At 36.3% G+C, this 16353-nt stretch overlaps 1 protein-coding gene across 3 annotated transcripts in view; it reads right to left on the reverse strand.

Annotated features, from left to right (window-relative positions):
- Positions 1-16353, reverse strand: part of Dcc (DCC netrin 1 receptor) — a 1292030-nt gene that overhangs the window by 33902 nt on the left and 1241775 nt on the right. For 2 of the 3 annotated variants that reach the window (XM_045143229.1, XM_004667488.2), the window contains exons 25-26: positions 13686-13802; positions 4218-4379 (exon numbers count right to left, since the gene is read on the reverse strand). In XM_045143229.1, the coding sequence (XP_044999164.1) occupies positions 4218-4379; positions 13686-13802 (279 nt within the window). The remainder of the gene's footprint in view (positions 1-4217; positions 4380-13685; positions 13803-16353) is intronic. The other variant, XM_045143230.1, reaches the window with a different exon arrangement.

Raw genomic sequence — 16353 nt, forward strand, 5'->3', positions numbered from 1 at the left:
GGTCTTCCTTCACATCAAAGACCCAAAAGGACATTTATTTATGATGTGTTAGATTGTAGAAAATGCTTAGAAGGTTACTGACTATTTCATAAATATCTCTAGCGATTATGGTCAGGATGGAGAAAATTATTCATTGTAAGTAAATTATAGTCTCATGAGGGAATTTCAGGGGAACTTTGGCTGCTGTTTGACTGGAAACCTCTCTGGTCCTCTGTGACCTGTGAATTATAGTGGGCTGCTTCTGTCTGAGCCTTTAAAAAATTCCAATGGATTAGTTCTTATTAATGGGACCAAATCAGCACATTTAGAATGTGGGTCCAGCAAAAGAAAATTTATAATTTTTCCTAAATATTTTACCTAGGTAACTCTCTCCATTGAATATGTACTACAATTAAACTACATCACATTTCAAAGGGTCAGCATTACAGGAGCAATAATGCATTTATAATCTCCTACTTTATTCATTCTTTCCTTCATTTACTGTCTTCTGTATATTTGAAATGAAAGTGATCTATGATAAAATATTATCTTTGTTACTCCTTTGGACCTCAGTTTTCTATTTCTGATGAAATATCAAAATATCAGGACATGTCATCTGAGCATTAGCATTCTGTTGGTATTACTGAAATTATTTTGGCTACTCTAATCCTAGTCTCTCTCATGGCATTGTCCATCATCATCATCATTCAAAACAATCATTCCTTCCAGCTGGCTGCCATGCATCCACCATGATGTGGGTCTAACTAGGCGTACCAGCTTCATGAAATTCATGTTTAGCACAACAGTAGGAAACAAAGCTCAAGTTAAGTGGTAGGGACCATCATTGAGACTGACTAGACTGTAGTCCACAGGGGAATTCTTTTTCTCTGTTCAGAATGAATACAATGGAGAACAATTTCCATTGATAATCTGTAATTCTTATATTTTGAGTGGAGCAAGAAATGGATCTGGCTGGCATTTAAAACTGAAAACTGTTAAAAAAAAACATTATCAAATGCTCTACTACAAGAAAATGCTCTCATTTTAGATGAGTCCCTTTGGCCAGCTTAGCTGCCAGCTCGGGACACCTATGTCATACACTGGCTCAGTGACATGACATGACATTTAGCTGTGCTAGGAACTCTGAACACACAGAACAAGTCCCTTGCCCATAAAGTGCAGCCTCCCTAACATTGTGAGCACAGTGAGAGTCTGTGAGATGCTGTTAAAGTTCTCATTTCTGAATGATGAAATAGTTGGAATTCATTGTGCAAATAGCATAACATTGCATAGCAGAGTCAAATCTCAAGGCACTTTGTAATAATTAATGTCAACACACATAAATAATTGCTACAGAATAACTGGTAAAAATATTGCAAAAATGGAAATGAGTATTTTCCTTCTATCTAAGTGCTATATTAGTTGATAGAAATATAGTCCAACAATGACACTAAGCAAAGACTCTGAGCCATGAACTCTTCCTCTAGGAATCCGCTGGGCTCATTAATCTTAGGAGAACAACACAATGAAATATTCCTCAATAACCAAGTTCCTCATAACTTGAATTTTTAAAAAGACCACCTAGAATAATCTGTGCTTCTGAATTTATCTGTGCCAAATTCTATCTGTTAGTTGATTTCCTATTTGGGGGAGAACTAAATCAGAAACATAGTAGGGATAAATTTGACAAGCCTTCTCACTAAGACAGTGTCCAAACTGGAATCTCTTAAACTCCTTATCCATTTACTTGTTTCAGGAATGAGGACCAAGGTCACCAGTCAAAATGTCTTGTAACGATGGAGTCCTGTGATTCCCTGTTTTGGAGGTTTTCATCATACAGCACTATTCCTTGGGAGCAGTGCTCTTGCCCATCTCCACACTCCTCTGTGGTTTCAGCTGTGATGTGGAAGTGTGAGGGGTCATTCACCTCCTCTTGTTTTGCTACCTTCGAGACCAGGGAACTGGGAGGCCCTGAATAATCTTTTTAATATTTAATTTTTATTAATTCATTTGAGCGAAAGAGGCAGGTAGATAGAGAAAGAATGGGCAGGCCAGGGCATCCAGCCGTTGCAAACTTCAGACACATGTGCCACTTATATGGATCCTGGGGAATAATAGAACCTGGATCCTTTGGCTTTGCAGGGAATCACCTTAACCACTAAGCCATTTCTCCAGCCCTATTCTAAATATTTTGATTTATTAATTGACACTTAATAGACTTCCTGTCCAGAGGTATCTTAGGTTCATAGCAGAATTGAGGTGAAATTTTCTGATGGTCCTCATTTGCTCAGCTTCCCCACTATGAAGATAGTATACCACAATAGCACATGAAATATCTCTCAATCACAGACAAAACTGAATTTTATAGCAGCACATTTCTCTTTCATTGAACTTTAACTTTTGGAATCAATATCCAAGAATTCAGTAACAGAAATTTTCACATGCTATATTAACCCAAGAGAAAAGAAAAGGGATAAGATAAATATATTTTCAAAATTATACTATGCCCGCAAAAAGTTAAAAATATGAAGGGCATAGAGTGAATAAATAGAATTCTCTAATAAAAAGTACTGCACTGTAGCTGTTGTCTGTCACACCTCAGGGACCAGGGAAATCACAGACTTCCTTAGTTTCTCTTAAAAATTACTGGACATGGGGGCTGGAGAGATGGCTTAGTGGTTAAGCGCTTGCCTGTGAAGCCTAAGGACCCCGGTTCGAGGATCGGTTCCCCAGGTCCCACGTTAGCCAGATGCACAAGGGGGCGCACGCGTCTGGAGTTCGTTTGCAGTGGCTGGAAGCCCTGGCACGCCCATTCTCTCTCTCTCCCTCCATCTGTCTTTCTCTCTGTGTCTGTCACTCTCAAATAAATAAATAAAAAATGAACCAAAAAAATTACTGGACATGGACTGAAAGGCCTTAACAGAACATGTTCCTATGAGAAGATGACTATATTAAACATTTTCTTTGGAAGTGAAGAAGAAACATTTTTCTTTGCATGCTTTGCCTGGAATAAGGTGCGCTGTTGTTTGGTTTCAGAAATGTCTGGAGACTTCACACATGCTTAGCACTGAAGTCCCTTCAATATGGTTTGGGACCTTTTTCCCCAGAAACTTTGCACACAAATCTATTCTGTAGATGAGCTATGTAGTGGAAGAGGGAAATGGATCTAATTCTTGCTTGGAAGATTTTTGATGCTTTTTAATTCTAACCTTGCTACATTGAGACGATTTATAATTTCTTAGAGCTGCTCCTGCTCAGCTGGGAAAAATATAGCTTGCCTCACGAATATATTTTGTTGCTGTTACCATCATATCTGTTACAAAACATCCTCTCTCACATGAGCTGCTGAGTCACCTGTTCTTAACTAAGAGATGAAAGTCATAAAATCGACTTAAAAGTCTGTGCTTTAAGGTAAAAAATAAACAGTCAAATGATACAGTGAAATCACTTGGGTGTCTATAAAAGCTTCAGAGACTGCCTCCATGCTTGCTGTCCTTTTGATAAATGAACTGCTACTCTGGAAATATTTTCATCCAGCAGGTAAAAGTTGTTCAAGTGTTGCTTAAGAAATTAATGGCAGCTAAAATATCCATCACTTATGGACTGCATGTGAAATATTTCCACTTAACCAAACAGATTCTAGAAGTCAGAAGATTCTAGACGTTCTCACTTGATAGTTAACTTTGTTGACAGGACACATAACTTTTTATTTTATTTTATTTTTATATATTTATTTGACAGATCAAGAGACAGAGAGAGAGAGAGAGAAAGAGAGAGAGAGAGAGGGAGAGAGAGAGAAATGGGTGAGTCAGGGCCCCCGGCCATTGCAAGGGAACTCCAAATGCATTTGGCCCCTTGTGAATCTGACTAACGTGGGTCCTGGGGAATTGAACCTGGGTCCTTTGGCTTTGCAGGCAAACACCTTAACCACTAAGCCATACCTCCAGCTCAGGACGTATTATTTTAAAGCACCTAATATGTCATTGTTTTATACCCCATGTAGACTTTATTTCATAGCACACCCATTTTCCCCTGGAGACTGTTGCCACAGACTGTTCCTGGGGAATCACAGTGCAGGATCCAGAGCATGAGTGTGTGGGGAAAAACTCTCTAGTTCCAGGATCACAGGCAAATTAATAATTCTTGAAGAGAGCAAGGTCAAAATGCTACATACTAGACAAGACATATTGATAGTATTCATTTTTTTTTTCTATTAGAAAGTAAAGAAAATGCATTACACTGACTTCTTCCTGCTCCAAAACCTCGGTCCACTGACAGTGTTGGGAACGGTACCGGCCGGAGAGTGAACTGCGGATGGGGGTACCCGCATGTGGGAGATGGGAGGATTCCGGGGTACTGGGCACTTTCTAGGGTTGGCACAGGGATGGCACTCACAACAGCTGTAAAAGAAAGATGACAATGACTTTTTATAACCCATGAATGTGCCTAGGGAATGGATATACTTTAAAAAACGTTCAAGTACACAAATCCATATGCACTGTAGTATCATTGGTGTTCTCTTACCTCCTTACATAAACTTCATTTTTACTACAGAAATAAACGGGCACTCAAATATCTAATTATGGAATGTCACCCTGTAGCTTAAAACTGCCCATAGTTCCCAAGATTCAAGTTTCAACAACTTATTGTAACATTTCAGTATGCTCATATGTCTTTTATTTGTTCTTCCAGTGAAAAACATGGAACTGGAGCTGTAGCTTGTTACAAATTGAATACATGGGGTACAGCAGGCTTAGGAAGTATGGGGAATTTTCCATTAGTTCTGTATAAAGGCGCTACTATTGAGACAGTCTACAGAGAAAAGCACAAAACATATTCTTAGTAACCATAGCTAGGACTTATCTTTACATATGATCTTTCAAATATGCAAAGCACTATAAATATGCAGTTTCTTTTAAAGGTAGCTCAGTGTTTCTTGTGAATACCAACATGTCTTGGTTATACTGGCTAACACCCACACATACACATATGCAGAATCCTCTAGGTTGTGTCCGTTTTTTTTTTTTTTTTCTGATCCATCATTTAATAGTTATTCAATAACTTGGCAATGTGAGATATTTGTTTAAATTTTAATAGACCATTATTTGATATCAACTTGTAAAAAAAATTCAGTATTTTCTATCGCTTATTACTACAATAGGAAATTTAATCCAGCTATGGAATGACTACTTTTGACAGTATTTTTCTGGTCTAGGAAATGAAAGGTTCTTTCTTTATACAAGGAGATTTCATTTCATTTTACTACAAAGCTATCCCTGGATTCAACATGCACAAATATGCACATTTACCAAAGGGAAGCATTTATCTTTTAAAAAATAACATTCATCCTTTTATTAGTAACTCCACAATTTTGGAAACAAATTCTAGTATACACAATTGCACTACTAAATAAAAAAAAATGCAGTACTACATAAGTCTTGGTATTACATTGATGTTCTTTCTATAAAATACAATGTTATATAACTTGAACAAATAAATTCTTTGCAAAGTGAAAATGTTTCTAAAATTTCCTAGCTGAAGTAAGATATCATTCAGTTCTAAGTGAGAAGATTATTAAACATGTATTTAGATGAAGATTCACAGTATGTTTTTGTTGTACAATTTGGGAAGAGATCAAATCTATCAATTCTAGTAAAAATCTCATATAGCCCAAACTAACCTAAACAGATGCAAGCAAGGCTCCTTGTTTATGTGGTTATTTGTGCATATATGCATCAAAATCATATACAGCAAAGCTCTATTTATGTCATTAAGGATGAAATGTCAATAAAATCTTAACTTTACATTTAGCTGTGCAGAGACCCTAATCATAATGTTCACTCAACCCAGAAGAAAAATAATGGTGAAAGGCAGTCATGGGAAATAAAAACATAAAATAAATAAATTAATTAAATGTTCAGTTTGTAACAATTTTATGCTATACAAGATAGATGATCAATAAAAGATGCTCAATCATAAAAACCAATCAAGTTTGCACCTGATTCAGTGGAGGCAGAGAACTATGGATACTTGTTCAAGGGGTAAAGCTGTGGTGTGAGCTGGTTCTAAAGAGGAGCTGTCCAGGCCTCCCATCCAGGCATGATGATGAACAATAAATTACTTTATGTTATACAGGCATTTCACTTATAACATAATATTTCATGGTACATTTAAAATGTGCAAGGGTATGCACAGTTTTTCTAAATTACCTTACAGAAGTTGTGAATGAAACATGAGAATGGCAAAATGCCCCCAATAAGGTTGTAAGATTTATGTAAATCACATAAATTATGAATAAATCATGAATATGCAAACAAAAGGACAGCTCTAGAAAAATAAAGATGTAAAATTACAATAGCTTTTAATAAGAAAAATCAAAAAGCCGGGCGTGGTGGCACACGCCTTTGATCCCAGCACTCAGAAAGCTGAGGTAGGAGGATTGCCATGAGTTGGAGGCCACCCTGAGACTACATAGTGAATTCCAGGTAAGCCTGGGCTAGAGTGAGACCCTTCCACGAAAAATTAAAATAAATAAATAAAGATAGGCTGTATCTAGATGCAAACTATCACACATAGATTGTCAAGATCATACTTTTTTTTTTGTCTTTGAGACTCTGCACAGTTCTAGAGATAATGCACTTTTATAGTGAGTTACGGAAGTTTCTGGAAGAATTATTTGGAAATCTGACATTTTAACCCATTGTGGACTTTTAAAGTGATGTGATATATTGTTTTATATACTTGAGTATAAAGTTACTATAGATATAATAATAACACATGCTAATAAAAAATAGCAAATCTGTAAATAACAACTGTGAAAGAGCATAAAATCTATTTGTACACAATTCAAATTCTTTCCATTAGAAGCCATTAATTCAGGTTTTGGTTTTTTTTTAAATAAACTGCCTTATTGAAAAAAGATTGAGCATCCATTAAGATGTTTCTGGTCTAGAAAATTTTTACTCATAAATAAATGTGACAATACTCATGTTCCTTAAAATACATAGAAACCACCCACACATTATGAATACACCCTTATCAGTATTATTATACTATTATAATATCAGCAATAATGATATGAGGCAATGTTTAATGAATCTGTATAAAGGTTCACAAGAATCTTCTGGCTGGAAGACAAATAATTTTGATTCAAAATTGAAAAAGCAATTAGCTAGCCACAGAATCAAGTGAGTCAAAGAAATGGGAGAAGTTAGGGGACAAAATTTATATTACATTCCCAAGTCTGACATCACTGAAATCATAATTTTACTTTGAAGTCATTTTTATTTCATCTACTGACCTAAGAACACAGAGTTTTGCAAACAACAAATTTCCTAGCAAAAGGATAAATTTATTGTTTCCTCTGCATCTCAGAAATTCTCACTTTCCATTTCATGGCACAATATAATATAGTCAGTATCCCACAGCTTCAGATACAAGAAATTTTGAAGCTATCATTGAAGGAGCCAGAAGTTGATATTTATTTACAACACCATTCAAAGTAAATAAATAAATCATCCTGTCAGGCATGGTGGCACACACATTTAATCTCAGCAGTCAAGAAACAGAGGTAGGAGGGTCACTGTGAATTCTAGGCCAGTCGGAAACTATGTAGTGAATTCTAGGTCCATCTGGGCTAAAGCAAGACTTTACCTCAAAAAAACAAGACAGAAAAAGAGAACAAAATTATTATTCTACTGTTTGACCCAGAGCTCTATGTCTGTGATTGCTTATTGTCAACGGCTGATGTAATGTGGCTGATGAATGCAGGAGGCTCACAAGTTCAAGTCCTATGTGAACCACAAAGTGAGTTCAGGGCTAGCCAGCACAACCTATTGACAACTTGTTTCAAAATAAGAAAGCGAGAAGGGAGCTGAGAACGGCTCTCCATGCCATGGAAGAGTGCGTGCCTAAAATGGAAAAAGCCTTGGGTTTCAAGTTTAGAAAACCTTAAAATAAGTTATGCAAAACATTGTATATTGAAACATATTTAGGTATTTTCCACCCAGATATCAATTTTGAGATCTGGAAACATGCATGTACACCCCATATATGTTTGTGTTCACCTTGCATATTTGCATGTGTATTGTACTGCTATGCTCATATAAAACAGTTCTTAGAGCAAGATCAAACATTTTTAGCAATCTCTGCTCTCTTTCCAAATATGACAAGAAATATCTTCTGACACAGTTTACTGACAAGAGAGTTTATACTAAACATTGATGCACACAGACTTCTCAAGTAAATTATCAATTACTTCACCAAGTTACTCAGCTCCCTGAACATGACACCACATGAAAACTTTTATAACAGTCTTTAAAATGTGAGCACAGAATGCAGCCTACAAAATATTAACAATGATGAGTTATTTTTTATATATTATTTATTTATTTATTTGGCAGAGAGAAAGGGAGGGAGGGAGGAAGGGAGAGAGAAAGATAGAGAATAGGCATACCAGGGCCTCCAGCCACTGCAGACGAACTCCAGACACATGTGCCCCCTTGTGCATCTGACTAACGTGGGTCCTGGGGATTCAAACCAAGGTCCTTTGGCTTTGTAGGCAAACATCTTAACTGCTAAGCCATCCCTCCAGCCCAAGAATGAGTTATTTTTAATGCTGCAAACTGTAAGACATAAAAGCTTCCCTGAATATTTCTCACATATTATTTGACAGATTTGTTGAGGAGATGGGGACAGATGTAACAATAAAGATAATGACATATTAAAGTGTGGAGTTTACATGAAACGATTCTGTAATCTGCCTCTTTGCAGCATCTTGTCTGCAATGACCTGGAACATTTGAAAATTTAGTGTTTATTATCCTTGTTAAATATTTATATCCACTTCAAATTTTCAAGCAGTTTTTTGACAAGCAAGCATCACAGAATTTTTATCCATCAGCATCCACCGACTCAATGAATCCCACTTTTCAGACACGGACTAACATCCACAAATACGTGTCTGGGAGTTATCCCGAACATGGTGGGAAGGCCAACTGCTTCAGCTAAACTACTGGGCTCATTACCTAGTTCTGACACTGTTAGTGAGTAAGGTTCATAGGCAGTGACTAGAGTGGAACCTGATATTCTCTGGGGTGTCCTTATAAATTTTAAGACTGCTGATCTAAAGATGAGAATGAAGCCAAAGAGATGATGTCACTTCCAAGAAGAGGATTAAAAATGACCGCTTTTTCTCTTTCTCTCTCCCTTCTTTTTTTTTTCTCTCATATTCTCTCTCATCTAACATAACACTCTCTCTGGAAGGCATGTGTCCTGTCTTGAGGAAATGTTTGAGAAATTGCGGAGACACCCATGATGTGAGGATGGTGGCCCTCTGCTAAGCAGTAACCTAATGAGATAGCTGGAGACTCTGAGCCAGGACTATATAATTAAATATCTCCTAGATTCCTGACATTCAGAAATCGTTAAGAAAATGAACAATTATTGTTTTATATGGCTAATTTGGGGAAAATTTATTGTGTTTTTGTCATGTCATAGTGAGTAAGTATATAGTGACTTGAGCATATTAATCAAGGTCTCTATTCCCCAGGTTTGTCATTTGTAAAATGGAGTGAGGGCACACCAACATTCCATGTGGCTATGAGGATTTAAGAGGTTATCCATGGGGAGGCGTAACAAGAGTGTGGTCAGGAGCTGGAACTCTAATAGGATTGATTATTATTCTTAATTTATAGGCTTCCAACATGTTCATCCCAGACAGAACTAAAAAAAAAAATCCATCCTGAAATCTCTCTCTCTTTTTTTTTTTTTTTGAGGTAGGGTCTCTCACTTTAGCTCAGGCTGACCTGGAATTATCTATGTAGTCTCAGGGTGGCCTCAAACTCATGGTGATCTTCTTACCTCTGCCTCCCGAGTGCTGGGATTAAAGGCATGTGCCACCACACCTGGCCCCTGAAATCTTTGTAAGAACAACATTGGATTTAGAGATGGCTTAGCAGTTAAGGTACTTGCCAGCAAAGCCTAAAGACCCAGGCTTGGGGCTAGAGAGATGGCTTAGCAGTTGCAGCACTTGCTTGCAAAGCCAAAGGACCTCAGTTTGATTCCCCAGGACCCACATAAGCCAGATGCATAAAATGGTGCATCTGGAGTTCATTTGCAGTGGCTAGAGACCATTCTCTCTATATCTCCCTCTCTTTGTTTCTCTCTCTCCAAGTGTCTTTCTCTACCTCACATAAATAAATGAAAATATTTATAAAAATAGATCCAGGTTTGATTCCCCAATACCCATGTAAGCTAAATGCACAAGGTGGCATATATGTCTGGAGTTCATTTACAATGGCTAGAGGCCCTGGCAAGAAACTTTTAGGTATTCTAACTGAGTATTCTCAAATTATCATGGTTATGAATTATGCAATATGAAATAAGTTGAGAATATTTGAGTGTACATTTTGACAGTGAACCATGACTTGGGTCCATTATATTCCTTTGAAATGAGTTCAATCATTATATAATACTATTTTCTTCCAAATATTCCAAAAGACTTTCCCAAAACACTGGGAGTACATTTCCTGTCATAAAAATCCTTAAATTGGATGGGAAAGGTCCAGGAAGAAACACGTTCATTGTGTTGTTGAAATGTCTAAGACATTAGGGGTTTTAGTAGACCTAAGTGACATAAACATTGAAAGGGATCTGTACATTTAGATTGGTCTGAAAAGCCTTTCTAATTGTTACTTGTATTATTTTTATTTTCCATCATTCCTATGCCCTTTATCTTTAGCAACTCTTTGCCAGATTCTCTTCTTAATAGTTTCTGTATCTTTGAGAAATATGCTTTCTTCATTTGCACAATTCTCTTTAATACCATTATTGTGTACCTCCTAGGGTTACCTTTTTTTGTTTGTTTGTTTAAAAGTCTCGGTGAGTGAATGAGTTTGTTTCACAGTGCTATGGATAGAACCCAGGTCTTTGCAGTGGCTGGGCGAATATTCCAGAATAGTACATCCCAGTCTCAAGACCATATCATGAATGTGTCTAGTCAATCCTGCTAAATGGCAGATTTTAGCAATCCAACAGAATCACTCATTATTTTTAATCTATAAGTTATTACTTATAAAACTGTCCTAAATAGAGTATAATTTTAGTTTGCATGCATTCACTATGTATTTAAGCCTTTTCTTATGCCAAGTCCTTTCCTTACACAAAGCACTGTGCAATGCACATATCAAAGTCATACTGCAGAGGTTCATGTAAAGTACTTTTTCTTTAAGTTATTTTCTTTATTTATTTTATTTACATGAGAAAGAGGTGGAGAGGGGTGGGGTGGAGAATAGGCAGGCCAGGGCTTTCAGCCACTGCAAATGAACTCCAGATGCATGCACCACCTTGTGCATCTGGCCTACATAGGTCCTGGGGGATAGAACCTGAGTCCTTTTGCTTTGCAGGCAAGCACTTTAACCACTAAACCAGCCCTAAGTCACTGTTTCTTGAAGTAATCATAGTAAAAGGAGGGAAGAAGCATGCCATCCAAGACTCAGAGCAGAAAATATGACATTAATAATGTTATGAATAAACTAGTATTTGGACTCTATTAGGTCACTACATCATTTCCAGTGCAAATTTAAATTAGTATTCAGCTCTGTTTCTTGGCTACAAGCCTGTTGGCCTGTGGTGCAATTCTCGGTACCCACATAAAATCAGACTCAGTGCAGCACATGTATCTGTGATCCCGGCATGCTCACACCAATGGGAGTTGGATCCAGGAGACTCTGGAAGCTTGCGGGCCAACTACATTGGCACATATGCAATGTCACAACAAGAGAGACGCTATTCACAGAATAGGAGAGGACAAACACTGGAAGCTGGTCTCTGACCTCACACTACACTGGCACATATGCAATGTCACAACAAGAGAGACTCTATTCACAGAATAGGAGAGGACAAACACTGGAAGCTGGTCTCTGACCTCACACAGGTGTGAATAATAAAAAGTTTGAATGCCATTGTTTATGCTATTAGAATGATAGCTTGCTTTCACTCATTACTCCAAAAAAAGTACTTTCAGTTTATTATGGGTAGCCATAGAGCCTGCAATCAGTGTGGATTAAATGCCTAACCTAGGTAGTTTATTGAGCTAACTAAAGAATTTTCAGAGGCTGGCTCCTACAATGGAAAGGGCACTCTCATGTTCAAAACTGGACAAAATAAGTAAGTTGTCCTGAGGCAACATAACATGATTGTGGGACTTACTTTGCCTCAGTTTTGATCTTTTCACTAGACTCATCATGCCACATCTCTGAACCATCCTTTTCCATTAGAGTTTTATTTGATCTTGTATTTTTTTCCCTCAAATACAGAGAAAGTGAAAAAAGATGACAAAAATTATGGAATTTAAGATCATTATTTCTAACAGATTGTCATATGTAAAAATGATTAGTGTTTTATTTTGAAGATGATCATAAAGACTACAGACTTCAATCTTCATTCTTAGTTTCCAGACCCCCTATTCCAAACTTATAGAGAAGAAAATGGGTCTAATATAGCTACAAAAACAGTCACACAAAAATTCTAAAGATGTAATATAAATCTTGATTTAGGAATTTCTCTTGGACAAAGGACATGGCTTGTCTCTTTTTGCCTTCCTGAGCACCAAAATATCAATTTCTTAAGAATTGCTGTTAGATAAGAGTTGGAAAAGAAGAGATGTATTGCAAACTGAAAAACTCAGAATAAATGTGATGTTCATCTTATGATATGAAACAATGAACACCTAGAGCAATGGCTTGACATCTCCACATAGACAAATGTTAACTTAGGGCGATGGTCACCCACACACAATAGGCAAGCTAGATACTGCTATTCAGACACATTTAACTATTATCACAGAGCACAGGGTAAAGTTGGTGGGGATGCTAATTTAAAAATGGTTATTTTTTTTTCAGGAGAGTAAGATGAGGAAGGAGGACCAAAGAGGATTAGACAGAAGGCAATAAATTATTACAGATTTTAAGTTGAGTTTAGAGAGAAATAAGGACTTTAAGGAGATATAATACAGAGGGAAGGAATGTGACACAGTTAATAAATTGGAGGTCCCAAATGGATTGAACAACTGTTGGCAAGGTGGGGAATAAAATAGGTGAGCAGAAAACTAATGATTAGGAGTTAGAAAGAAAGATGGGAGAAACTGACACTGTGTATTTGTTTTGTGTGACATAGAATTGATGAATTGTGGTGGAAAGGAGCCAATATCATTGCAGGTAACACAAAGAAACTAACAGTTCAGGGCATCAGACAGATTATCTGTATGATTAGTGTAATTACCAAGATTGGTCATAGTGGTAATTGAAAGGAAGTGATCCCCAGGTACTAATGCCTTCAGTGAAAGTGGGAGACAGAAACCTTCAACATGGAAGCAAGTCCCCAATAACACTGCTTCAATAGGGCTAAAGCGGGCACAAAACTTGGGTTACTACAAAGACAACAAAAAGAGAAACTACAAAAATGATCATACAATCACATTGATAACATTAATAGACATTTTATCTTTTTTACACAAATGCATTATTATAAAAATTTATTAAATAATGGTCATCTATTTGCTAACACTGAAGGTATAGCAGTACAACCATAGAGTAAAGACTATAAGTTATAAATATTTGTCTTAAGTAGGGCTTCATGATACTTATTTACCTAGACCTAAGTATATCTAATAATTTGATATTTTACAGAAACATTTATTTTACTGACCAGGGTTGCTGGACTGGGCCTCCACGGGAATCATGAGCTTGGTCCGGGTAGCACGGCGTGCAGCCAGGGACCTTTCCAGAGTGGACATAGAGCTCCCTGCTTCTTCAGTATCTTGACCTAAGAATAAACAAATGAGTTAGTAATTGTAATAATAACAACAATCTCTTAAAAACATATCATCCTGAAAGCTGAAGTTTCCTAATGTGCGAAAAACATGACACTGTACTTACAAGATCCTAAAGACGCAATCAGATTTTTTTATACCACTCAACTTCTTTAGCAAGGTAACAGGGTGTAAAATAAACATGCAAAAATCAATGGTTCTATATACCAATATGAAACTTGATGAGAAATAAATCAAGGAAACTCCAACTCACAATAACTTTAACTTTAAAAAAGTCCAACTCAAAAAAAATTAAATATTTAAAAATAAAGGTGAAAACTTTAAAACCATGTAGTAAAACACTGAAAAAAAAGCTAGAAAGAAATACCTCTCATGCTCATGGAATTGCATAATTCATATTGTAAACAGGCTAGAAAACTGAGAATAATACACAGACTCAATGTGATCTTCATCAAAATTTCAATGATGTTAATTATAGAAATAGAAAAAAAAACCATAAAATTCATCTGAAAGCTCAAAGAATGCCAAATAGCAAAGAATCCTTGGCCAAAAGAACAACGATGAACATCACTTCTTCTAAGGTCAAATCATACTATTTCACCAAAGCAATCAAAATCATATGGCAAGTCCACTAAAGCAGACATGTAGAATAAACTGGAGGATCCAGAAATAAACCATAGCCACTTACTATGAAGTGTTTCTATAAAGTTTCTTTAAAGCTATGAAAAACACACATTGGAATAACAACAAAAAATAATTTCTTCAAGAAATGAGGTGGTAAACCTATATGTCCACATGTAAAAGAATCAAAGAGCCATAGCTACCATTCTGCACAAAGTTAAATCAAATGGATCAAAGACCCAATGTAAGAGTTGGGAAATTTAAACTTCTAGAGGAAAACGAGGGAACACTTGAAGATGTGGGAATCTGAAAACGACGGAAGTAGCACAGGGATGAGTATGAGCAGTGCATGACACTGAAGCGTTTCTGTATGGTTCGGAGAAAAGAGACAGCCAGCATCATGGGAGAACATTTTGCCAACTATGTGTTAGAAAGGAGACTAACATCTGCAGTATACAAAGAATGATATCAAATAAAACACTAAAAATTATCCAATAAGCAAATGGAGTAATTATTATATAGACATTATCAAAGGAAGAAATACAACTGGTCAACTAATTGGAAAAGTATTCAACATTCAAAGCCATTGGGGAAATGCAAATTAAAACCACTTTGAGATTCCATATCACCCTAGTCTGAATAGTGATGATATGGGAAAGAGAAATACTCTCTCAGTAAGGGTGGGAATGTTAACTTGGAAACCCAGTATGAAAATCAGTATGGAATTTTCAAAGAAAACAGAAATAAAACTAATATATAACCCAGCTATGTTATACCTGGATTTTCATCTAAATGACACTAAGTCAACACACCACAGATATAATTTCACATCTATGTTTATTGCTATACTAGTCACAATAACCAGGACTGGAACAAGACTGGATGCCTGTCAATACATGAATGGGAAAGGAAGAGGGAATAAAAGAGAGGACCATGAAAAATGTGGGGCAATTAAGGAGAAGTGGTGACTGCTTGAGGAAGAAAGGAGGCCAGCAAGAGAAAAGCCAGGGAAATAGAGAATGGCAGTAAAGAGAGAGAAATATAAGTTATAAATGCAAAACAAACTATTAAAGTTCTATACTTTCAGGAAAGTGAGATAGAGAAATTTCAAATTTTCTCTAAGTACAAAAGAAAAAAAAAAAAAAAAGACTTCCCCCTAAAGCTATTGATCAAGTTCTCGTTACAAAGACCTTGTGGAAAAGTGAATATCTGAAGAGATGATAAGAAGGGAGACAGAAGAGGATGCGGATCAATGATGAATTAAAATCATGCACAGAGGGAGTACACCTTAGCTATGAAAATGCTAAAATGTTTTCAAAGGTGGAGAGCATTGAAAATTGTATAGATTTTAAAATGAGTACATTTAAAAAGCATAACTTTTAGGAAAGAATGTGAAAAGAAATTCTTTTCTGTAGCCAACTTGTTATCTAAAAACATAATACAAAAGGAGTATGGATCTTAAGAATATTAAGGCTGAAAATGCCTCAAATTTAGCAACAGACAGAAATGTATCTATAGAAACAAGAAACTCACAAAACATCAAACAGGATCAAGTCAACAATTTCTATGCCAGACACATTCCTGTCGAACTTCTGAGAACTAAAGACAGTAACAATAAAAATTTTTAAATAGTGAGAAGAAAACAACCTATTAATAGTTTGCAAACAATTTGAATGACAGTGGGTTTCTCATCAGGAATCAGGGAGGCCAGAAGTAATGTCACAATTTCCAGCTGCTTAGAGAAGTAAGTGACATGGCTTTCAAGTCCTGAAAGAGCCCTGTCAGTTTAGAAATGGATAGACAATATCCAGTAAAAATATATTGCAAGAATAAATCTGAAATCATGTCATTTTCTGATAAAATAAAATTAAGAAAATTGGTTTCATTAGATCAGTCCTGGTAGAATTACAAATGAGTTTATGT

Source organism: Jaculus jaculus, chromosome 2 (genome assembly GCF_020740685.1).
Source record: "Jaculus jaculus isolate mJacJac1 chromosome 2, mJacJac1.mat.Y.cur, whole genome shotgun sequence".
In the NCBI taxonomy this organism is placed as follows: domain Eukaryota; kingdom Metazoa; phylum Chordata; class Mammalia; order Rodentia; family Dipodidae; genus Jaculus; species Jaculus jaculus.